This window comes from Odontesthes bonariensis, chromosome 17 (genome assembly GCF_027942865.1).
Source record: "Odontesthes bonariensis isolate fOdoBon6 chromosome 17, fOdoBon6.hap1, whole genome shotgun sequence".
NCBI classification, from domain to species: domain Eukaryota; kingdom Metazoa; phylum Chordata; class Actinopteri; order Atheriniformes; family Atherinopsidae; genus Odontesthes; species Odontesthes bonariensis.
Window position 1 is genome coordinate 11,165,914 of NC_134522.1, and position 25,818 is coordinate 11,191,731.

General features: G+C 38.6%; 1 protein-coding gene across 4 annotated transcripts in view; it reads left to right on the top strand.

The window, feature by feature from the left end:
* col12a1a (collagen, type XII, alpha 1a) overlaps positions 1–11,516 on the top strand; it is a 52,382-nt gene extending 40,866 nt beyond the window's left edge. For 3 of the 4 annotated variants that reach the window (XM_075448812.1, XM_075448813.1, XM_075448815.1), the window contains 15 exons: positions 1,558–1,716; positions 1,996–2,073; positions 2,830–2,916; positions 3,353–3,406; positions 3,971–4,066; positions 4,430–4,483; positions 5,440–5,493; positions 5,746–5,799; positions 6,362–6,433; positions 6,531–6,566; positions 6,653–6,719; positions 6,813–6,995; positions 7,215–7,292; positions 8,412–8,582; positions 10,628–11,516. In XM_075448812.1, the coding sequence (XP_075304927.1) occupies positions 1,558–1,716; positions 1,996–2,073; positions 2,830–2,916; positions 3,353–3,406; positions 3,971–4,066; positions 4,430–4,483; positions 5,440–5,493; positions 5,746–5,799; positions 6,362–6,433; positions 6,531–6,566; positions 6,653–6,719; positions 6,813–6,995; positions 7,215–7,292; positions 8,412–8,582; positions 10,628–10,776 (1,392 nt within the window). In that variant the 3' untranslated portion in view covers positions 10,777–11,516. Of the gene's footprint in view, positions 1–1,557; positions 1,717–1,995; positions 2,074–2,829; positions 2,917–3,352; positions 3,407–3,970; positions 4,067–4,429; positions 4,484–5,439; positions 5,494–5,745; positions 5,800–6,361; positions 6,434–6,530; positions 6,567–6,652; positions 6,720–6,812; positions 6,996–7,214; positions 7,293–8,411; positions 8,583–9,749 lie in introns of all 4 variants that reach the window. The other variant, XM_075448814.1, reaches the window with a different exon arrangement.
* The last annotated feature ends 14,302 nt before the right edge of the window (positions 11,517–25,818 follow it).

Genomic DNA, 25,818 nt, shown 5'->3' on the forward strand with positions numbered 1-25,818 from the left:
CTATCTGCATTCCTATTCTTCCTTTGCAACAACAATACATGTTCTTTCTGTAGCTTAGCCAAATAGAATTACAGAACCAAAGTCCGCACTAAGAACACAGAAAGTTGTACATGAATTATTTCCATCTGCCAGATTAGACCCGTAGTTTCCCTTTTGTAGAGATAAAGTGAAACGAATCATTTCAAGATTAGTCACTTTTTGCATGAACACCAATGTAACTGAGAATCTATTCAAAGTATTTATATCCTTATTATCATAACAAGAACAAACTAACCTTTGTTGCTCTTTGATAGAGAAAACTCAATTCTAACAATTGGTACATTCATAGAATTAGAGCTATAAATTATTCCAGGTTTTGGATTGTAATAAGGAACAATCAGAACAGAGCCAATAACAATGAAAGCTAATCTGATAGGAATCATGGAAGCATATGACATATATTGAAGCAAAGCGTTGACACAATAAAGCACATCGAAACCTACTGTGTTAATGAATGAAAGTTTTCGATCTGTCAACACTTTGCCTCAGCAGAACCAGCACCATCTCACGTAACAGCAAATATCAGCTAAGGAGATAGTGGTCGCTAGAAAGTTAGTTTTCCCGAAGACATATTTTCCAATGACTGAAGTGTTTTCATTGGGTTTACTTGTTGGTCAGTGAGGTAATATATACATGCTCATTATTTGCCATCCCAGTTTACCATCCAAAGTTGTTTTAGTAAGCCCTCAAGAGCATCATCATACTTTACATCTATGCCAGGATCCTGGGATAAATGGCATACATTTCTCTTTGTGGTCCACCAGTTGGTTTGTTCTGTTGCCAAGGAAGTCGACTGTAATTTTGTTATTGGTTGCCAGGAACTATGGCCTAGGCTGTGGTTGGTATAGCTTTGTTGAAAGAAATGGTAGCTTGCTTTTCCTGACAGAAAGGCTTGTTTGACTATTGAGCAAAGGGAAATTTGCAACTGCAAAGGGAAAGTATGGAAAGTGTAGGACTTTTGATGGCAAACCACAAAAGATATTGTTTCAAGATGTGGGGCTGGGTTTTCTGCACAGGAAACTTAACAATCTGGCACTTTGTCATTCTTTGTTGTTATATAATAGCTGATTACCTTGAAATTGTTAGATGTTACATATTTCCTTATTTTATGTTCCACTAATTTGTATAGGCATCAACGATCAGTCTCTTGCTAAATCAGTAACCATTTGGGGATAATATGAAAGTCTATAGTTACTTCTGCAGATACTTAGCAGTTCTGAACTCTTGCAAGAATGTGAAACACTGTTTTTTTAAGCTTCAGGCAACAAAAGGTTCCACTAGGCTGTTACTAGCCTCATGGTAGCACTTTCTTAAAGAATTTTGCTTTTCTTTCAAAGTGGGAGTATATCTCCTCGAAATACAAATTATATCCAAATGCATCTTTTTAAAATCCTTAAATGTTCTTGGTACAGTTTGCAAAGTAATTGTGCTATAGGCAATATTTGGCAGTCTTTGAGTTCTGAGAGGACAAGATTTTTTTTGTTAATAGCAGACCCCTCCATCATCTCTCTCCTGCAGCTCCACATTACCGTCTCTCCAGAGAATGTCAAGCTCAACCTGGACTGCCAAGAGGTTGCAGAAAAGCCCATCAAAGAGGCCAACAACATCACACTGGAAGGCTACGAAGTGCTTGGCAAGATGGTCAAGACAGGAGGTGGAAAGAGGCAATCTGCTACAGTAAGCATAAAATAAGTCAAACTTGATTAAATGGCCAAAGCTTGAAAAAATATGTTAGGAAGAGCATCTTACAATGTTTCAAAGAATAAATATCTGAAAGCTCTTGTGCGTAGATGCTCAATGTGGTCTTAATTGCTCCCAGTGATGACTAATGGAAGGATGAAAGTCTGCAACCTTTTTATTTTTCCGAGGTCATTCCGTCTGTCTTTAACATAGTACATTTTCATTCTGAATGGGAGCCATTTGTAACACTCCTCTTTTTTTCCCTCCCATCTTTAGTTCCAGCTCCAGATGTTCGATATTGTCTGCAGCTTGAGCTGGATCAGCCGAGACAAATGCTGCGACCTGCCCTCCACAGTAAGAACAACGTCATTACTGAATAGTTTCATAGACATATCAAAATAGGTACACTACAGGGATGCTTTGCTGTCATGCATACTGTGATACTATTTCTTTTTTTCAATATTCTTTGTGAAACTGGGCCCTTAATTTAGTTCTTAGCTTCCAAGGTTAGTTGTTTAGATTAAACTGTATTTGCATTACAGACTACAAAAGATATTTACTGATATGTTTTCACTAAGCGAAAAGCTTTGGGTGAACTGAAAGAAACCTTGTTTGCTGTGTAATCATGCAAATTGGACGATTGAATGTATGACCTCCCAAATGCATGAAAACAAGTCCTCCTTTGGATAATGAAGCAGAGAGTAAATCACATTCATTTTTCTACTGTACAATAAATACCGGATATCTGCACATTTTGCCAATTTCCAGTAATTCATCTGTAATTTGCTTCAGATATTAATATATCACATCAATCACTGCTGGGTTTTATATCAGTGAGCGTTTGTCCTCAAAGCCCAACACTAACTATACCAGTTCCAGTCACATTTTAGAGAAAAAGCTGTTCCATCATGACCTTTGCCGGGCTTCTGAATTGTCTGCGAGGAGTTTTGAAAAGAACAAAGTAAAAGTCCTAGTTTGCCAGGATAAAGTCATAAATCACTGTACATTGTCAAAGCAAGTTCTCAGTGAGCAGTCGGTGTGAAATGGACATGATAATGCTCAAGTGTGCATGCACATTTATTTCTCTGCATCCCCTTTTTTTCATCTCAGAGAGATGAAGCCAAGTGTCCATCCCTTCCCCACTCCTGCACCTGCACACAAGACAGCATTGGCCCCCAGGGGCCTCCTGGACCTTCGGTAAACACCCACTATCCTTGCTTCTTGTCTGTCTACTTTACCAGATAAAATGTTCTCTCAGAGGTCTTAGATGTTTATGATGATGTTAAAGCCATGTTGTTCTCTGCTAGAGTTACAGTGACCACACAGCTTCATATTTGCTGCACAGTTTGAACTTAAAGAGGCAGATGATGTCCCTTGCATAAGAGGAGCTTTTTTTTATTTTTACTCGAGAGAGAAATGGAGGATGAGACCGATGGCAGGAAAATAAATGTGGGATGAGGGAGAAGTGTCAAAAGATAAATGCCTGTCGGATATCAAGAAGAGAAGTCGGAATATTTGTTTATAGGAACCTCATAGGTCCCAGCGAGGATTTCATATGGCCTGGGGTTTTAGGGCTTTTGGAATCTGCTCCTGTTGTTATGCTCACTCTGTTTCTGGCTCCACACTTTTCCAGGGTAGCCCAGGTTCTAAAGGACCTCGTGGAGACAGGGGAGATACTGGCGCCACTGTGAGTTAAACATGACATTACTTCAAGCATGCTATGAATTATTATGTATGTTCTTTCAAGGCTTTGCTTTCATACATCCATACAATAAGATAAATATTAGGCATATAATCTGTTCATTGTGTGCTAACATTATCAATAATCATTAACTGGCAGCTTCTTAGACTTTGATATGACAGCTGTTATTGCTGCTCTGCTTGCAAAGTGCACACATCTGAATTCAGTTAACGACTGTATATTTTTCCACAACTTGATTTTAAGGGAGGCCCATGTCAAATACCTGAAAGGTCCATCTCCCAAAACTGTTAACATTCATTATCTATCTGCACAGTTACTGGTCTGATTATGTCTGTTGCATTCTTTCTAAAGAATGTGACTTTGTAACACCTCTGTGAACTTATACCAACACCTTGGTGATGGTATAAGTTTACATATTTATGTATTTTTATCATATATTGCTTGTTTTTTCACATTTTGCCTTTCTTTGTTCACTAGATTGAGTTTACATGTAATGAAATGTGCTACATAAATAAAATTTTCATTGTCATTGTTTTTGTAACACTGTAGGGTAGTATGGGTCCACGTGGTGAGCAAGGAGTCCCAGGCTCAATGGGACCACCAGGTCCACAAGGCCCTAACGGACTATCGCTGCCTGGAGAACCTGTAAGTTATCCTGCACTTCAGAGAAATCCCGTCAGTGGGAAATGGGTCTTAATGAATGCGACAGACACTGTCACTGTCTTGCCTTACGATAGGCTCTTATATGTTGACAAGAGTTTGTGTGAAAGTTGTAGAATAACTGATCTCTGCTGTCCATCCATCAGTGAGTAGGATTTATTACTAGTGTCATAACACCCCTCCCCTCTCCCCTCGACTTGCACTCAGCCAGCCAGGATACTTTATTGTTTTTTATATTTCCTGTCTAAATTAGTCATCAATCACAATTATAGACTTAAATTGTAAAACAAAAGACTGAAGCCAACTACAAAACCTTTCTTTTTTTTTTTTTCTTTCCTCCACCCTCAGGGTCGCCAAGGACCAAAGGGAGATGCTGGAGATCCAGGCCTGGTTGGCCTGCATGTAAGTACTCCTTTCTCATTTGTGGTTTATGAGTAGGAAACAGGAGACTATCCGCAGAGTGTAGCGTCACTACTGGAGCCTGGATTCAGTCCACACGGCCAGATTGAAACCACACTCAGAGTGGGAGGTTCACCATGCCATCCTCAGGGAGACCCACACTCCCAAAGCAGCTCGTTGATTGACAAACGGTAGAAGGCCAGTAATGCAGTTAAATTATTATGAACCATAGACTCATGTTACTGAAGAGGAAACAGGGAATGGAACATGTTTTTCTCCAGCCTTGTAATCGAGGATGATTGTGATTTAAAAAAGACTTACAGTCTCCTTGAAGTTTTAGCATCTTTGGCTTCCAGTTGAAATCATCCTGAGAACTTTTGTGGATGAAAAGGTCTGCGAAAACCACATTTACTCTTACCAAAGTTCTTAAGAACCTCAAAGTGCTTTTAGCCTCTTCACATTATAGATATTAATGTCAAAAGCAGATCTGAAGTTAAGCTAAACCCATTTTTCACTGTGTGGGAAACATTTGGTGGAAAGGTCATTTCTAATGGGCTGGTTTTGCAAAGCTATCTAGCTGTGGTCATTCATCCAACTCCCATTATCGAGCTTGAGTGAACGTCATCACTGGTTCTTCTGGTCTCTGGATAAGCAAATATGGAAGAAAGTCTCATTCTGTGATATTCAGAACATCTTGGCAGCATTATGTTAGACATTTTATGTAACACAACTGATTATAACACCGATTGTATTCTATTATCGTGAACATCATATGTCAAGACACAAGAGACTTTTTCCAGTTTTACAAGGAAAATAATGTATTATCTTTGGCTAAATAAATGGGAAACTGCAGGATTTTTTTCTGTATATTTGAAGTCAACAGAGGCATTAGGGAGCTACATAAATGTCCAGTTCTCAATCATTAGCATTTGATTAAGTGTCTCTGCTTTTTTTCCCAGGGTCCTCCTGGGCCACGCGGTCCTCTGGGTCCTGTTGGACCAAACGGAGTACGGGTAAGATCTCCCTCCAGGCTTGCATAGCCTACATACCATTTTATAAACTAGATCTAGTTTTTAAAAAAGCACGTGTTTATATGTTTATGCTGCATTCTCACTTGTGTCAGCTTTAATATTGGAGCTACTTCTCAATTTTGAAATACACACTTAAGGCTAAAACCAATATTAAGTAATGACGCTGATGTATTGCATAAATAGAGTCCCCAAGGAGTTGTAACCCATGTGTTACTGCCTGTTGTTTCTTCTTAGGGGCCACCAGGAAAGGAGGGACCATCTGGACCCAGAGGCCCACCAGGGCCTATGGTGAGTGTCTATGAGAGCCAAAAGAATATTGCTCAGTGTGCTTTATTTCAGGAAATATCTTCAACAATTACTCTTCTGGCTCCACAGTTTCATTCTGCTGGAACAGCACATAGAAAACAGACTGTAGTCTTCAGGCTCCCCCACTGTTGAAAGGATGGTGCATGCATCTTATTTTCTTTTCCTGTGGTTTGTGGAGGTCTGAATCTACTTATCCAGCCATCGTGTCAACAGGCAACATGCCAGCATTGAATGCACATGGTCTATACCATCCTGAGTGCTCCAGGAGCCATTAGCAGTGCCTGGTGGCTAGTGTGCGTGTGTTTGTGTGTGTGTGCACGCATCCTGTCTGTACTGCTGCTGTGCATGTGATTGTTTCCATCTCCTCTTTAGCGTTCTTGGCAGCTTGTGCCCCCCTCACCACTGCAGATGTCAAAGCATAGATTCCAACTTAAGGCTTGTTATGAAACCATTAACTGGGAGCAGGAGTTAAACATTACAATTACATTTACTGAGCAGTAATTAAATAAACACCACTTTTCCCGGGATGTTTTCTTTTTTTCAGGGAAGCCCAGGAAATCCAGGTGTGCCCGGAATAACTGGAAAACCAGGGAAACCAGGAGAAACAGGAAACCCCGTATGTATTGAAAAACAAGGCACAAATATATAACCCTGATGCTGTTTAGGGAAGAACAAGGCCAATGCTTGTACTAACATTATTCTTCTTGTCAAAGGGAGCTGTTGGCCTTAAAGGAGAAAAAGGAGAGAGGGTATGTATTTTGTTTATAATGAAATGTTTACACCTATCGATAAGAAAGAAAATCCACCTCCTCATGTCACTGCCTTTGCTTTCCAGGGAGACTTTGCATCCCAGAACATGATGCGCTCCATTGCCAGACAAGTTTGTGAACAGCTTGTGAACAGTGAGCAAAACGTCCTTTAACCCTTTGGGAATGTTACTGTCCTTGAATCTTACAGCTTACTCAAATCCATCTTATTTTGTTCTGCGTTTGCAGGCCAGATGAGCAGAATTGACGTGCTGCTCAACCAGATTCCGTCTGGATACCGCAGCAACTCTCCTGGGCCGACCGGTCCTCCTGGTCCCCCTGGCAACGAGGGATCCCGTGGAGAGCCTGGACAACCTGGAAGAACTGGTTTCCCAGGAAACCCAGGATTACCTGGAAGTCAAGGAGAAAGAGGTGTTTTTTTTCTCTCCATATTCTGAATGTTAGTGTTCGAGATGTCCAATGATCAGCAATAACACAATTCAAATTGTGGTGATATCCTGACTATAGTGCAGGTTCAGGTGACAATTCCAAGTTAGCAGTGGAAACTTTTCATACATTGTCTTTAAATATGAATTTATTTCTAGGCACAGGAAGTTATTGCTAAGACATTTCTTTTCTTTGGTAATGCAGGTTTGCCAGGAGAGAAGGGAGAGAGAGGATCTCCAGGAAATGGTATCAGAGGACAAAGAGGCCCATCTGGACCACCAGGTAACACAGTTAATCTTTTTCTACTTTTTCCTAAATGAGATAGTCAATTCAAGCTAAAACTTCTGTCACAAAAAGCTGAAGAACTGCTTTCATGTTGCGTTAAATATAGTACTACAGCAACTGGAGACCCCCTGCTTGTCTCCCACTGTTCAGTCCCATCCACACACTAAAACAGAGTTCACCTTTTTGTGGAACTTTCTAAAACACAGAGTACTCCCATGAGTCCAATTAAGAATGACACATTCCAGCCAGAGGCTTTAATTTACCTGCAGTATGTGTGTCTCAGGGACCTTCATTTGGGCAGCTGCACTACATAAATTCTTTGAAATGACCCCAAACATATTCCAAGTTCTTTCATTTCTATGGATTTATGTCATGTGTATATCATGCTTCTTCTCCAAACACATTTGAAATATGTCCTGGTTAATGGAAGGTATTTATGGGAATTATTAAGAGGATGATTTCTGTTTGTAGAGTAAAGACAGCCCTATGTGTGTCTTGACTAAATGTCATGATGCTGTTCAAGAACGGTTGCTAAAAATGATATTAGGGCAATTTTTGTTTGGTTTACCTCAGTTGTAAAATATATCGAATATGTTTTTTTCAAAATAACGTTTCAGAAGATTTCCTTTTCTTTGGGAACTGATAACAAAGCAGCATGAAGCTTCAATTGAAGTCTGCTTTAAAACACCAGACACTGACAAGTCTGTTTCTGAATGAAGTGAGAAACAACCAGTGGGAGGAAGTCCACACTGATGACTCATTTCAGAATGTGTGCGTGCGTGTGTGTGTGTGTGTGGGAGAATCAAATTGTTGTACAATGAGCTTTCTTTGGTGGCTTCATTGACAACACATGGGCTCACTTAAGGGAGTGAAAAAGAAGGGGAAAAATTCCATCCTGAGTTTGGGATGTCTAGACAGACGGGGCCGGGGGTAACTCCACACAGCCCCAGACTGCATCTCTTTTTTTTTTGTCAACTGTTTAATTTAGCCATTGAAAATTGAAGTTACAGCACTGCTGCTTTGTTTTACCCCCACTGTTTCCACAGAAGGTTTACAGGTGATGTCAGGGGGTTCTGTGCTGAACTCCTCTCTAACTGGCCTCCCTCTCATTTGCAGGGCCACAAGGAGAGTCAAGAACAGGTCCCCCAGGTACCTCTGGCTCCTCTGGGCCTCGTGGCCCTCCAGGTCGTCAAGGTATTCCAGGTGTGAGAGGACCACCAGGACCTTCTGGATACTGCGACTCCTCTCAGTGTGTTGGCATTCCTTACAATGGACAAGGATACACAGGTACCCTCAATACTATCTAAGTCCTGCATGCTTTTACATTAAAGAAGAGGCTTAGTGTACGCTCACTAATTACATTTGCAACTCATAGCGCTACTTCATTGGTAATGTATGGAGATATGAATGTAAGTGTTCCAACAGATTTTTAACAGAAGATTGTTACAGTTCTTTCAGACACAAGGCCCTTAGAAATAGTCACTTTGTTTTACAAATTTCTAAAGGTATTATGCCTACAACAGACTGCCAAACTATTTAAAACACCTGGGTAAAGGCTTTTCTTCCAAAATCTTAATATGAATGCCGACTTGTTTTTATATAATTCAGGAACTTCAGACTGACATCTTTATCAGCTTTTGCACCGTTTTGCCTTCAATATGGTGTCTGTCTGGATGTCTCATTTTTATTGCCGCACAGGTATTTGTCAGTGTGGCAAGCTTACCCAGCATCACACAAAACTTTGCTCAATGCATTTCCAAGCTATTTTTGCAACACAAACCATAGTAAATTACATTAGTGTTAGTGGTGTTGCATTACAGTAATAAACAGTAATAAAAGGCTGTTTATTGCCAAAATGAATGACTTTTTTAAACAAATTGTGTACAATAACAGACAGTGGTGGATAATACTTGTAGACATACTTTTCTAGCCAGCAATATTTGATTGATCCACTTGCTAATCAACTTTATCCCCATAAAGTGGCTGCTTTTTCAAATTTATGTGTTTTCAATGTAGCACTAGTATCCCAGATTGTATTAAATCCTCCTTGGCCTTAGCTGCCATGATAGTAATTCCATCTTACATAAGGCTAGATTAATAGCCCATTTGATCCAATCTTTACACTCAATGCACATCTATTTGCTTTTTGGAGAGACTAACACAAGGCAGTCCCATGAGTACCATTTCAGGAAGTGAATAAAGCCAAAGCTTGGCAGGCCTCTTGTGCTAAGTTACTGCTGCTAAGACAGGATTTCACAACAGCTGCTCGGGGGAGGGGTTTAGGCTTTGTGAACTACTATATTTTAATACCTCCATACATTTGATGTAGAGTTTTGAACCTGGCATGTGAAGCATTCTAGCTATATGTGTATGATGACTTAACATTATATCAAATAAGATGCTAATAACTTTGTTCCACAGAGAAAACTCACACCTTCTTTGAACTATTTTCAGGTTTGGCATAGTAAACTTTCTAAGTCATCTGTGCCGCTTACACTCTGAAGTCCAGTTTCTGAGATGTTTGCCCAATTGCTTTGGGGCTTGTAAGGATAATCACCATGGACATAATTACAGAACATTAAAACAAACATTGCGAAAGCCAAAAAAACAGAGCGGAGCGGACTGGCACTAACATCATCTCACAGCTACAAGCTACAGTGATGGCAACCTGCTGGCCTGTTTGCATCTTGAACTACAAACCGTTGGGATATAAAAAGATAAAACATAAACAGAGACTGAGCATTTCTACGAAGGAAGTAGCATGTACAAATACCAGCCAACACAACTACTAACAAAGAGGATATCATGATTTTAATTATGAGGTGATATTTGTAAATAAAACTAATTTTTTGCCTTGTAAATGATTGTATGAACCAAGACATTTTACTAAAAATCATGTTAACATCTTTATTGAGCTTGTGCCTCATAACCCACTGCTTACTTACCACCAGCATAACCTCTGTTTACGATGCCTAAGTGACTTATACAGCTCTGGTCCACACTAAAGCATGTTTCGTTTGTTCTTTTAATTCCATTAATTTTGTGTACATTGGCCAAATCAGGGCTAAAAGTTGCTCTCCTTCCATTTGTGTGTCTTGTGTAGTATTAGCTGGTCATTTTACTACAGCTTATAATCAAATAACTGTATGGGTTTTATTGTTAATGTCATAACAGCATTTGGAACAGTTTTTTTTTTGTAGATCTTTTGGTACTTTAGGAGGCAGTCATTTGACACAGGGCATTTTTTTAAGTCCACGTTGTACTATATATAAATTGTGCATGGATAAGTTGTAGATGCAACCTGTTTTTTTGATTGGCCAAATATTTTCTAGCCCCCCGCTACCAGCCTGAACCTGAGGTAGTGTCTATACCTGTGGAGCCAGCTGGAGAGTTTGAAACAATACAATCACCTGGTTACACAAGAGACCAGCGAGGAAAGAGATCACTACCACAAGACAATACAGGAAGACTAGCATCATAGCTACAAAGCGGAGCTCTCAGAAAGAGTACTATTGAAATAAATTTCATAACAACTTCAGAGCGGATGAAGTGATACTCAAAACCAATACTTATATGGGTTTGATACCCCTGGCTATATTGAACATATATTTTTTTGACATGAAAAAGTTTAGCAAGATGAATAGAAACCGTCATGTTACAAACCTGTGTGCTTGCTAAGTGTTTCCCTTCAGTGTCTGCTTGTAATATAACTGCAAGTGTGTATCAGGCTCCAGTGAGTAAAGCACTAATCATGCAAAAACCAGCAGAAGGTTTGTGCAAACTAGTACAATATGTGTCCTTTTAAGCACTAACAAAGTACCCAGGTTTTTTTGGTTAAATTTTGAATTGTTTAGCAGTTTTTTTTCTCTTTGTTGGCTAAAAGCAAACTATTTTATCCCCAAAGACTTCTTTATTGTGATGTTTTGTGCTGCCTGTAAACCAAATGATAATCTTACCTATTGTAACACACCAAAGTTATTTTTTCTCTTGTTTTGTTGCCAAAAGTGGAATTGCATGATTGTGCTGTATATTTACTGAAGTCAGAATATAGTTGTTGTTTTCTATCAATGCAGTTTGGATTTGGTTGCAAGACTATGGACATAGGATTGCTTTTCTCATGTTTTAACTGCACATTTTGTGAATTCCCCACAGCCTTATTTTCTTATTTATTTCTGAAACGGAAGAGGCATTTTTCAATAAAACTACTGAAAATGTAGCACATGTCTTGGATTTCAAATCACTTCTGTCTCTGACTGATTAACTAAACTGCTGTCTGTACAGTACCTTGTGTATCTAGCCAAAGTTCTGGTAGAAAAACCATCAAAATGTTAGATCTGCAACAAACATCAATTCTGAATTCCTATAGACAAGTTTATTTCACCATGACCAACATAGCCTATGCTTTTCATCATTAGGTATTGAAAGATATGCTTTGAAGTTAAAACATTTATTTATGTTGACAGCTGAAGGCATTTTGAGCTGCCTAGAAAGTTAGGTCATGTCAGGGCAAAAAGAAGAGAAAAGGGAGGAGTTTGAAAGCAACTTCTCCAACATGTGAACTGCTTCGCAGACCTTTACATGCAACCACTTGGCTTTCATGCTATCAGGTTCTAATGATTATGTTCAGATATCCCAGAGGAAACAATGCAAATGTATTTGGACCAGCACCAGTCTAGCAGAAAAATTTCCACCCATTGAGCATGTCTAATGGTGAAATAAGAGCTGTATGAGGTCATGAACAATGGTTTATTGTGATAAAGGCAAAGCATATTTAAGAAGTTTTGTGAAAATGCCAGAGATAATGGCTAGCAGTGAGCTTTCAAGGCCAAAATCACTTCAACAAGAAGGCTTGGAAAAACTTCTCCCAGACAACCTCTTTTATCTTTTACCCTTATTTCTTTATATGCACATGCAAATTATGAATCACTCTGTAAAACAACTCAAGAGTTTCACTTATATGCCACTTGAGTATGATAAAAGTAGTGAGTGTTGTGCATAAGCATCTGTTGTGTGTAAGTCATAAAGGAAGCAGTGTGATGATGTAAAAGCTCTTCACATGCACAACAGTGCTTACATGGGGAAATACATTGTAATATGTGGAGGAGATAACAAAACCCACAGCTGTGCTCTAAGTGCACACTTTATAGTTTTTCTGTTTTATAGTTTTTTTTACTGTAAAACCTTCCCGTCTTTGCACAGCACTCTTTTAGTGAGACATATTGGCATCGTTGAAGCACGTTCACCTGTTTTAGGCCATACGCTGTTCATTAGGCATTGATTTTTGCCATAATGTCACTCCATGAAATTTCCCAAGACTTTGCTAAGGTCCATAAATGCCCCCTACAACCATTTTCAACCATTGTCCCCTCCAATGTCTAGAAAAATATACAAATAATGCTGGACATCATCCTTACTGTATTCCTGTCTGGTTTCTATCCACTAATTTCTTTGAGTTTGTTGACAATCTGGCAAGCATCTGTGCTCACTTTGTGGTAAAAGTTTTTAGGGAGCTGCTTCAGAGTTTGCGGTTGTTAAAAATTCATCTAATTCTGGTTTATCTTCAATAGTTACATAACAAAACAGCAGACAGTCTTTTCAGCAACAGTCAGTGAGCTATTTTTGATCTTTTGAAGCACTTACTTACAAATTTAAAAAAAAGATAATTGAAAACTAGTATTTATGTAAATATACATGTTCTCTTTTGAGCTGGGAGTTTGATAAGAAGACAAACCACTCTCATGTTTGTCTGTAATGTTTGAAATAAAAGCTCCAAATTTCCTGTTATCTCAGATTCAGTTTTTGACCCAAACAACCAAAGAGGTAATTATTATTATATTAATCCTTGCTCATATTTAAGGAAATACATCAATGATGTTTATTAAATGTATATCATATAGTGGTTAAAATTTGACCCCACATAACAGAGAAATTCATGTTTGTTACCAGAATTTTGAAATGGTGACCCTAGGAACTTAGGCTCTTGAGAATAAAGAACCTTGGTAACATAGCACTCTTAGACCACACCCAGGAGAAAAGAGACCCTGGAAACTTGAGATCATATGAACACAGGACCATGGGAATTTAGGACACTCGGAACGTGGAACTCTTAACATAGGACCTTAGCACCATATGCCTCTGAGAACATTGGACACTTAGAATTTAGGACCTCATAGAGGCCTGTTGGAACTTAGGACATAGGAACATAGGATTCTTGGAACTTAGGTTCAAAAGCACACAGTGTTCATAGAACACAGGACTCTGGAGACATAGTACTCTTGGAAGTTTGGACCCTGGGACATAGCATCCTGGGAATACAAGACTCTTGGAGCTTATAAACCTAAGAACCTTGGGAATATTGGACCGTAGGAACATAGGAGTCTTGGAACTAAGGATCCGTGAAAAATGAGAGTCTTGGAATTCTGAGAACTTAGGACTTTGGGAATATAGCACTCTTCAAGCGTAGGTCACTGTGTCTATGGGACTTTTTGGACTTAGGACCTTCCAAACATAGCACCACAGGAGTGTATGGCTCTTTGAAATTAGAACTTCTGGGAACTTAAGATCTAAGGAATATAGGACGCTGAGAACAGGAGCCTAGTAACATAGGAGTCTTGGAACTTATATCCCTTGGAACTTATAACCCTTGGAACTTAGGAACATAGTACCTTGAGAAGGTATTATTCTCGGATCCCTAGGACTTTTGGACCTTGGGATTATCAGACCATGAGAACACAGGGCTCTTGAACCTAAGACCCTTGTAACTAAGGACTCTGGGGACATTAGAGCCTGGGGCGATATAATCGTGACAACATAGGACTCTAGGATGAAGGACAGATCGTTAGTTTACTTCTGCATAATGACTGAAAAATAAAAATTGTTTGGCGTGTCCTTTTAATTTGTCATTGGTTTGCCTCATGCAAGTTTAATCAACCATTCATGTAGCTCTCAGTAAGAGGAGAGCGATGCTGAACTCCTACCATCTGTTCGTTAAATAAATGTTGAATAGCATGATGCGACACATACAAGACGATGTTTTTCTTAATTTTCAAAAAAGCTTTTGCTTTGTGGGTTAGGGTTAGGGTTATGACTCTCAATCATTTTGCCATAGACAAAACAGTAGCTGGGGGACCTTTTGTATGAGTTTGTTGTCATTGTTTAAGTTAGTCAGATTGTTTATGTAATTGTTCAGTGCTCACAGTAATGACAGCGTACTTACCATTTCATTAAAGAAAATGATCAGAAAGACGAAAAGATGAGAAACACATTATACTCTAGATCAGTTTATATAACAATGACGAAAACAGCTGTGTGAAAACAACAAGGAAGTGCCTTATAATGTAGTACCACAGACAGTCACTTGGTTCTGACTCAAAGAGACTGTTCCAAAAAAAAAAACAACTACTGCTCCCATGAAAGACAAACTTTTGTCACGGTTACTGATGCGAGCAAAGGAGAACCCAAAAGCACGACAATGAGGCAGGCGACCAGCAAGGGAAGATCGGTTTATTCAGTCCAAAAACAGTCCAGGTCACAACCAAACGATCCGAGTGAGGCAAACAAATCCGACAAGGAGCAGGCAGGTATCAGGAATCCAGGAAAGGCAAAACTAAGTCAGAACAGGTAGGCAGGACTGGAAAATGCTAGAGAGCTTGGGAAAGAATAACACAAGACAATCTGGCAGGAAACAAGTGAAAGTGATTAGTATATATACACTGAGGAACTAATAAGCAAATAGACTGCAGGTGAGGAGGAGATGGGCAGGAAACCTAGGTGAGGGAAATGAGTAAATTGCATGGCAGGATCTGAAATGACAGGAGAGTTAGTGAAGTGACATGAAATAAAAATAAATACAAACTAAGAATTAGTGTAACTACGTTACACTTTGTCAATTTTTCTTCCAAGCTATTATGATGTCATTAGACAGTCCTTTTTATTGGTGTGCTGGTGGTCCTGATTGTTTCGTTCACAGAAACACATGGGATGTTGTCTGTAGAAACTATGTAAGAAAGTACAGATATTTTCAAAAGAAAAAACAAACTGACAGACATACATCTATCAAAGTCAAGAGTGAACTTAACACAACAGCTGAACCAAGCAAAACCACCATGGAGCCAGTGAATAGGGGCCACTAATGCTGATTGTTGTCATTTGTGGCATTCACTATAAGACATTGAATGGTACAAGTTTGTGCGATTTTGCCACAAATGAAGAGCTTAGAGCATGATAAGATTATCTCCTAATCATAATTTTGCAGATGCAACGGGTTCTCGAGGTAAGTGCCTGCCTCCACTTCTTACAGCAGTCTATACTGTATGCACAGCTCTACCTGGCTCTACAGACACAAGACTTGGGTGGTAACTGTGTAATGTGAACTTATTTTTGGGTCAGCTGATTGAAGGGATACATTATGTACATGCGGTTACATGAGGTTAAAAAACTAAAATAGCACCATGTAAAAGGCTGACCAATAAGAATTTTTGAAGGCAATAAAAATAGGGCCTTCACTTCAAGCAGATATTCTATTTATTTTTCTTTGCCCCTAAATGTGAAACAGCACTATGTTACTCTCCTAATTAGTAATTAGAATAAATCTTAACTGAATGATTTATTATTTTGGATATTTTAATGGAATCCCAAAAAAACCCCACTAGAATCAGATTACACTACTATCACCTTGTATATGTTCAAATTTTTTAGCTTTGCTTTAATATTGTTCAAAAAGGAACACACATATAAGATCTACAAGGCCACATATTAGGGCAGAGTGGCTTTGATTCTTGGCTTGCCAATTAAAACCTAAAGGAAGGAATGAAGTAGTTCTTTTGAACTTGAAGGGGAGCTGACTCCTCAAAGGGCAAATATTCAGTCAGTCCACAGGCAGCAGGTTTCCACCGACTTAGATGCCAAAAGCAACAGTGGAGCAGTACTCCCTTTTAAGCCAACAGTTCTCCAGCTGAACTTGTAAAAAAGAAGCACTGGTCGTGAATCATTTTTCTTAAAAAAACATGTCCTCGTTTGCTCCATTACCTGTCACCAAAATGTCCCTACAAGGAACTATGGAGTGTGTTTTATATCTAAAAATCACATTCAGTTTATTCCAAGAGATCCTTTTACAACTACCTATAGTACGGTATTCTAACAGTTATTACATAACTTTCTTCACCTGCACAGCTCAGAATTATTCTGCTTGTTACAGGGTAGATTCCCATGAATATGGACTTTCATTGGGCCCTGAACTATATCACCACCATGAGGCTCTCTGTTTAGTGGCATTTAGCCATTGGTGGAGAGCAACTTTACTCAAGTAATGCACAACTTCTGGCTATTTGTGTTTAGAATAGAATAGAATAGAATTGAAAAATACTTTATTCAGTTTACTTCAGTATTCTCACTTTACTCCACTACATTTATTCATAGTTAAACTTTAGATACAGTGCCTTCTGCTGCAAAAACTGATATACATTTTACTAAATGTAAATATTGATTTTATGTGTTTTGTGTAGTATTGTTCCTTTTAGTGAAAGAAAAGATCATTTCACTACTTCCACACCTTGGTTCAAAGCATCTCAAGCTACAAAGAACAAATATGCAACATGTCTGTAGCCCATAAGACCGCATGCTGTCATTGTCTATTTTGAAAGCAGGCGAGTCTTTAAAAGTCATCCAACCTGTTCACAGCTCTGCCCTCTGCTGCAGGAAGGATCCCATGCAGAGCACAGCTGTGGAGATCACTGGTTGAAGGCCAACAAATGTTTTGATCCTTCTGCCGATCCCACAAAAAGTTGTAGCGATGATTGCGAAATGTCTGACCTTTTTTTGCAGGGTGAGCTGCGGTGGTGTACTTAAAGAGAGATGAGGGTGGTCTCACATGTTGTGACTGGAGGGCTAATAAGGTGTCACAAAGGAACATGTGAACATGAGATAGTTGTTGGCAGGAAGTGTGAGATGAAAATCAACACCTTTATTTCTGTTCAGCTCATCCAGGATCATAGGTATGGATGAGCCTGTCTGTAATGTTTTTCTGCAATTACCTTAAACATGAATGAGTAAACATGTCTACAAAAATGGTTTAGGCCAGTTTAAATTCTCCCAGGCAGCTGTGAAGGATTTCATTGCAATATGTTGTCACAACTTTTGATTAAATCCATCTGCTTTTTTTTTTTTACTTTCTTATGTCTGCATTATTGTCCAGTGCATTGTGCCCAAGAAGCTGTAACAAGCCACATTTTGCAGATATCAAGCATCTTGAGTTGGCTCATTACGACTAGGTTTAGTGCGTGTCAACAAAGACATCAGACACTGAGCACAGCTGCATGTCAGAGGGATCTAGCGTGAGTCAAAGACAAAGTAAGGCAAATATGTTGAGAGATTTCATCCTTTGCATCTTGTAATAATCAAGTTACTTGTAAATACAAAAAAAAGCTTGGTGTAGAAGGAGTCAGTTTGTCATCATTCTTGGAACATCAAATACTGTTTCAAGAAGAGATATGCACAAAAGGTCCTTTGGTGTTGGTGCTGTGATGCAAAGGCTGCACCAGTCTTGTATGACCAGAGTAAATTCTTAGGTGACAGGAAATAGTGTATTATGACCAAGGGAAGGAGGAGTCTTTAGACTTTAACCCTAAAGATCCAGATTCAACTCGTGTAAGATCATTGTCTTTTCATTTAGTTTTTGTTCCCTTCACCAAGGATTTAAGTTGGTTGATATTATTTGTCTGTTTGATAAGGATTACACAGGTTTATGTCATGTTTTGCATATTTGGTCATGTTTTCTGTCTAGTGCTCTAGTCTTTAGTTTTGCCATGTCTTCCCCTTCCTCAGTCTCTCTCGGGTGTGTTCATCAGTTCCACTCCCTTCACCTGTGTTCATTCTCATCAGCTGCACTCACTCGCCAATCACCCTCCATTTAGTCTCCCATTTTGTTCATGCTCATTGTCAGATCCTCACTGTCACTCGTGTCTGTATCAGATTTGTCCTTGTCAACAATTCATGTTAGGTTTTTTTTTTTTTATATTCTGGCCTCAGCTGCGCTTTTTTTTTTTTTACAGTACCTTAGAATAAATCAAATTTTCATTTAAATATCTCCATCCGGGTCCTTAATCACCTCCACACCACATGTCTTGACAGATTAATCAAAAAGTTACACTTAGTACAAGAATAATTCTATAGAGGAGATCAAATCTGTGAATATGAGTAAGTTGAGAAGATAGGAAAAATTTACATTTGTTGGGAAGGAATGCTCCTATACAAAAGTATTTAGTGCAGAGTGATATGATTCAAATGGATGGTTTCCAACCTCTTTTGCAATGCCTTTTAATATAAAGCTAAGTGCAGCCTCTTTATTTCTGATCACTAATACTTTGGTGTGCTGTTATGTATTCCCATTGAATTTTACTCATATGAGACATTAAAAGACTTAAAAAGGTATCTGATATCTATGTTATTTCAAAGGACTAGTTGAAACACTTTCAAATAGCTGAGATCGAAACTCAAATTTTCGACATGAAGTAACAGCTAGCTGCTGTTGTGTTTAGCTCTAGGACTAGAAAAAAAGAGGAAAAGGCTGGCTTGACTTTTTCCAAAAGTCACAATCTCCTGCCTATTGCCAATTCTAAAGTGGTAGTTTCACCAACTGAGTATTAGCTTGTCCACAGAAAATATGACTATAGATGATGATCTCGCTCAGTTTATCTTTTGTCGGCACTTTTTATTATTCTTTTCACTCCCCTTGGCATTTTATGTGCTATCTCACATAATTTTACACAGTAAGAAGTTGCTGAAGAGGGAAAACTCAAAGTTCTCATCGGAGCTGACAACTTGTTAGCTTAGTTTGGTTGCTAATGGGACAGTGACTTGCGAACTGTTCTTTTGAGAATCATTTCGTACAGCATTGGAAATTATTAGCATGTTGAGACCAATTGGTTCAAAGTGCAAATTCATGAGTCAAATTAACCCCACCAGCTGAATGGCACTTAAGCTTCGCTGTGTTTTGTTGAGTGGCTCAGCTGATCGTGGTGGTGGAGAGTATAGTCCAGTAAAATTACCAAAAATGGTTAACTATTTCTTTAAGCCTTTCCCTGAAGTGGTCCTTGATTTAGCATTTAACGTTTTTAGAATCATGACAACCACAAATATTTTTGTAGGGTTGTAAAGTATTTGTCTCACGGGAAAAACGGAGAAGACTAAATAACCTTTTTCCAGATTTAACTTTTATCGCTTTCATAATCTGGTTACTCCTCAGATTTATCTCAAAACTGAGACAACTCATCAAGTTAATTCATTAAAACATATCACTATAAGATGGATTGCAACAGAAAAACCCTAAAACATTTGTCACTGAGAAACCAAAAAGGTTAATTTCAAAAGAATTAGTGTGTTATGCGAGCACACATTACTTCATTTAGACATTTGTGTAGGCGATGGTTTAAGATGGCTGGATATGTGGCCCTGGGCACTCAATGCCTTCCCAGGGGGTGAGGAAAAATGCTTAACAGGGTCAATGCAGTGCTGTGTCACTCTTTCCTTCTGGAGCAAGTTTGAGAAAATCCTCCTCATTTTCTCTTCTGGGCAACAGCAGCTGTCGAAGTTGTGAACCCCCAACAGAGGAAAGGTCTCCATGACTCAGCTCACAGAGACATCTGTGAAACTAAATGAGAGGAGGAAAGGGCCTGTTGTTCTGGGAAAAGATTAAAAAAAAAGTGTGGGAGGAAATATCCATGAGAGCAGGTCATGATGTCATTCATTCTTTTTTATTTTTTGATGAGAGGAAATCAACATAAAGCTAAGAATAAATCATTTTTTAATTTTGAGATAATTGCAAAAAGATGCTTTAAAATGAGAGCACCTGTTCCAGTGTTCACCATTAAGTGGTATTATATAATTATGGTGTAATTACAGAAACAAGATTGAATTCAGGGTTCCCTTGTTTTAATTTGACCACAAGTAACCATGGGTTACCATCACAAACTCTTACTAAAAAGGGATGGAAAACAACACTGTGCACATAGTACTTGGACTGCATTTTTTCCCACATTTTTATTTTTCTCTATCAAACACAAAGTCATGCACAGAGGAACAGATCAAAGTCAGGATGGGGTTCTGAATCTTTGTCTGACATTTATCACATTGACTGGTGAGGCCAGGGGCGACTGATTCACCTGAGCTTACCCTTAAATCCTATTTCGCTATGATCTAAAATCTCAACACTGTTTTCAGTGACATGCTATTTCTTTAAATTACTTTTTTTTTTTTAAGTTAACGATACGAGAAATCTTATAAATAGAACTAATATATTTCAGCAGATACTGAATAAACTATGTGTGCAGTATGGAATTAAGAGGTATATGTGCGATATAAGTGTCGAAACAAATGCCCCAAAAATAAAAAAGAATTAAATGTGAACTGTGGGTTACCTACATTTAATACTGGAGGTGTGGCCATCAAAGGGAATGTATTTTTTTGCCTCGCAAGGCAGTAGACTTACCCACAATTTGCAACATTACAGTGGTGGGAGAATTTATTGTGCTACATGCTTTTAGCTATGTTTGTGGTTAATCCACAGTAGGTTTGAACAGTTGGTGCCTTTCAGCTTGCTGGTAGCTGCAGGTGTGTGAAAATAGTCTAAAGTGGTGGCTCATAGCGTAGATTCTGCTATAGCATCAGTTATATTATTTCTTGAAAATATTTCTCCATTGAAAGAAGAGCCAATGACGCTTGATCATAAGCTTTTATTGAATGACGATATTGCTCATCTTTTTACTATTGCCCTGCTGAAACCAGTTTGATATTCTAACTGGTTAAAGTTCTCCTCTCTTACAACAAACAGATGGATATGCTCTTCCCCACACAAGGATGATTTATCACATAGTTCAGCGTAAGAAACCAATTTTGATGACGACACAATTATTCCAGTGCCAGAAGTGATCTGTTTGGTAGAAGCAAGACCGACCGATCTTTAGAGGGCAAAATTATTCACTCAGCGGCACAGGTTGAGAAGCTCAGACATCTGGAAGGACTTTGGAAGGGACAACTGCTCCTTCTTGTTGAGATAATTTACTTGCGGTGGAGTGGTTTTGGTGGAAGGGACACTTTCCTGAGTCACCATCCCAAGTGACTCAGGAAAGTATCCAGAAAAAGCTAGAGAACATAGTTAGGGAAAAGGACCCTGGGGCTTCATAGTAAGGCATTGACTAAGCATCATGAAAATGATGGATGGAAGGTTGGTATGAGACTAAAGGTCAGGAAGTCAACAAAATAATAATATCTCCTTTGAGTTTCTAAAAACCTACTGTAAATTGACTGATAGACAACTGAGAAAACTGTGTTTTGTCATGAGTCAGTTGGTTGATGGAAAACTAAAACAGGATTGTGGTGCTGGGAGTGAAATAAGGGAGTCTCCCATTCATGAGAATGTGTCAGTCATACCTCATTTGATGTCTTCACATCTGGTGACACCAATTCGGCAGCTAACCAACCCGTAGTTGGGAAAAATTGCAGTTGTTGTTAAACAAGGGGAGCGTCTAAATTTAGATGTCACTTATTTCTTGTCAGTATGGCCAGGTTGGATTTCATTTCAGGGTAAAAGTGGTTTTCATTCTGTCCAGAAAAGCTGCCATTCCTATCCTCATACTGAAAGCACTGAAAGGCTATGTTATTTCTATAAGCCCTAATTACATGCATACTGCTGCAGTCTGCAAACAGTAAGCAGACAGAGGAAAGAAACTACAGGCGCGGCTGCTGCACCATGTGTCCCTCATTGGTCATTTGGAGGCATTTTACAGCTTTACACTGAAGTCATTGTCAAATGTCTTGCTGGAACATGTTAGTTTAAGGTTACAGAACATAAAGTACATCGTATCTCGGTCCATTGACTTGGTGTTTCCATGACGACCTGTAAAACTGTCACCATGATGAAATGTAGCTACACCAGCTCTGGAAGGAGTAGATCCGTGTATCATTTTAACAGATAAAACACCTAAAATTATAACAAGATCCAGTACGCTTTTCGTCTGTACTTTCTTTTGAATTCTCCTGCTGAATGACTCATTTCTTTTTCAGACTTAAAACAAGGGGGGCAATTTGCTGAAGGTGTTATGAGGCCTGATGGTCTTTCTCCGTGTGGGAAGGACATTCCAAGTGGATGACAGTTTGTTTTATAATCCTGTTCATATCAGTGATTGATTTCCCAGACAATCACCATTCACTGCTCTGCTGTTATTGAGAAACCGTATGACAACTGAAGGAGTTTTCCCTCTATTACCCCCTCTGGTCCACACATGAAGCACATGTCCTCAACAAATAATGCGTAACAGCAGTTGGCCTTGTTTTTTTTTTTTTTTTTTAAGATGGATGGTGCTTAGTTTTAATATGGAACAGACATACTGAATGTGTGTTTGAAGTGAATCGGTATAAATAAATTCAAACTGAAATCTGTAGGGGAGGCATTCAGAGAATAGTCAGCAAATCACTGCCTACTTGTGAGTTCATTCATTCAGTTTTGTTTGTTCACAAACAAGTGTGATTTATGATACTCTTTCCCTAGCATTGTGAGAACATAAGGTGAACAGCAATACCAGAACACAGCACAATATTGTTTTGATTCATTTCAACCACAACAATTACAACCAGATCACATTAACACTAGAATAATCATCAATCTTTAGTGGTCCATTATGTCTTCATGTGATTAACAAAGGTCTGTTCCTCTCATGGTTTTTCAATTTGGAAAGACAACCCAGTACAGAAGGAGCACAGATGCTGATGCAGAACTGCAAATTAAGATTATGAAATCGTTTACAGGAATGTCAAACTAAAGATGAATCAGAACCAGTTTGAGAAATATTCCCTGCTGTCGTCTAATATAAAACTGACAAACATGCTATGAGAACAAAAGCTTTCAGTGCAACCTGACTTCTAAATTTGGTGGTTTATTTCATTTTAGAAAATCACATGCTCATTTTTTTGTGTATGATTCTGGAAAACAAGCTGCAAAGTTTAAACTGATGGACGATGCAAGCTCTGTGTGATTTTTTTTACAGGCAGTTTGATCACTTTTGCCTAGATTAATCAAATTTTCAGTAAAACTTTTTTGCCACAGCTGAATAAAATTGTCTAATCACTGTTTGAGCTTCTGATGGTTTTAGAATGAATCACGAAGGGAAGGTTTTGATGTCTGATGAGGTTTTTAATTTGGGCCTCATCCTTAGCCCAAGATGTCAACTGAATGATGATTAAGAGACTGTTTCTGCACTTATGCAGTTTTGGTTTTGCCCTCAAATGGCACACAAAATGTTGTACTCTAAATGGAAAGACTTGGGTTCCCTGCCACATGGTAAGTTGGAGTGTGGAGGCACATTACCGTTACCACTGATCTGACAGTTTTACGCTGCTTTGAAAATCAGATGAAAGCCTGAAAATTGATAAAACTGTCAAATATCTCACTAAATGTCACACCTGACATTAACCAATCAAAAGTTTGGACACACCTCCTTATTTGAAATTAATGGGTAGAACTTTAAGGTATGGTATTCTGATTTTACATTCATTTATCTGCATTTAAATACTGACAAAGCTCCCTAACGGCATCAGTTTAAATCTGATTTTTCACAGGACATTTCCAAACTGTATCACATACTCCACCACAGGGGCACAGGGTTTATTTTACTTTAAGATGATGGCTTTTCATCTGAAATTACCCCAGGCCCTCTGATTGTTCTGTCAAAATTCATATATCATAACTATGGACCAATTAAAGGCTTTTTTTGGACTTTATATTTTAGAACTGTAAGGTCAAAACTTTCCTTTGCTCAACTGCAGGCTGGAGACACAAGATACTCTGAACAATGGAGGCAATTTTCCCTTCTACCAGGCTTTTTATACTAAGCTCATTGGTTTATTGCCTTATTCTGGGCTGTCTTTATTGCAACTCCATCTGATAGGCTTGTCACACAGCTTGCCAGCTGAAAATGATCCTGACTCATTTATTTCTACTGGTGACTTTGCAGTTTAAGGTGTTCATTTTGCAAAATCTGGCAAAGAGACTACAAAGTGTCCTTTCAGTCTTTCTAATAACCAGTGGGAAAAAGATAAGCTTTTAACTCCTTATTTTGTACAGTTACCTTCAGGTTGATGTAAAAACAACAAGCTATGATTAATATGGTTACGTAACTTGAAGTGAAAGTTCATGGGTCTGACCATCCTCCACAGAGTTTATGTTGTGGTTTTCTAGTGGTTTGTTTCGCTGCTACTCATAAGAAGTCACCATTCTGTTGAATTGTTCTTGTTTGCCAAACTACCCCTCCCCCCAAAAAAAAAGAATCACCAAAAAGCTTGAAACTGCATGTTTACTTTGTTGTCAAGTCCAATTTGTCAACTCTATCCCATTTGGAATGTTTTCTGAAATGCTGCAATAACCTAAACCCATACTTTGTTCGTTAATTTGAACCTTTATTGAAACAGACTCTTATCCATATTTCTTGACTCTATTGCAACATTGGAAATAACTTTGATCCAAAGGGCATAACACAGTCTGCCACTGCATCCAAAAATGTAACCTGAAACTGCATTACTTTAGAAGAAAGCCAATTATCAACTCAATGCGGAAATCCGACTTTTCAGGGAACACGCTCATCTAAGATCGATAGAAAGACTCAGTGGACACATGTTCTGTGGTCATATGAGTCCATGTTTCAAGAAAACAGACATGAGGAAAACAGACATCGGGTTCTACTTGCCAAAGAAGGTAAAGATCTTTCAGGCTGTTCAGCTGCAAAAGCCAGCTTCGATGATGCGGAGAGGGGGAGGGGACGCAGTGTTTATGGTCTGCATGACTTCAAATGTGTGAAGATGTCAATGATGTAGAGGTATATAAGAATTCTGGGGATATACAGTATATTTTACCATCAAGGTCATTTATTTTCCCAAACCTCATTCAGGACGACTTCCAACAGCGTGGCTTTGTAGACACAAAGTGTATGCGCTTGACTGGCCTACTTGCAGTCTACATCTGTCTCCTACCAAAAAAGGCATGGAGGAGAATCAGACATCAACAACCACGTCTGTTGAGCAGCTGAAATATTGTATCTAGCAAAAATAGACACAGTTTACTCTAAAAACTGCAACAATTACTATCAGTTCCCAAACAGTTTTAAACAATCAATTAGAAGGTAGGGTAATGTAACAAAATGGGAAACATGTCTCTCCTGAATCATTTTTTTCTTTTTTGGCGCTGCTCAAATCAAATTCAACACATTTATATTTTCTAATTACGTCGAAGTAACAGCAAAGCCAATATAAATTCAATTCCTTTGTACTTTTATCTGTTAAATGAAGGTTAAAGAAGGTTATTAAAAAATGTACAGATTTAAGTTGCTGCATACATGCATGCATGGATATATCATATCCTGTGCAAATAGCACCAGCATCATAATTCTGGGCATGAAAGTGAATATGATCATTTTCCACAAATTTTCTTTAAAAAAAATAAATTCTATATAACGGTAGCAAAACGTCCTTGTGGTGGTTC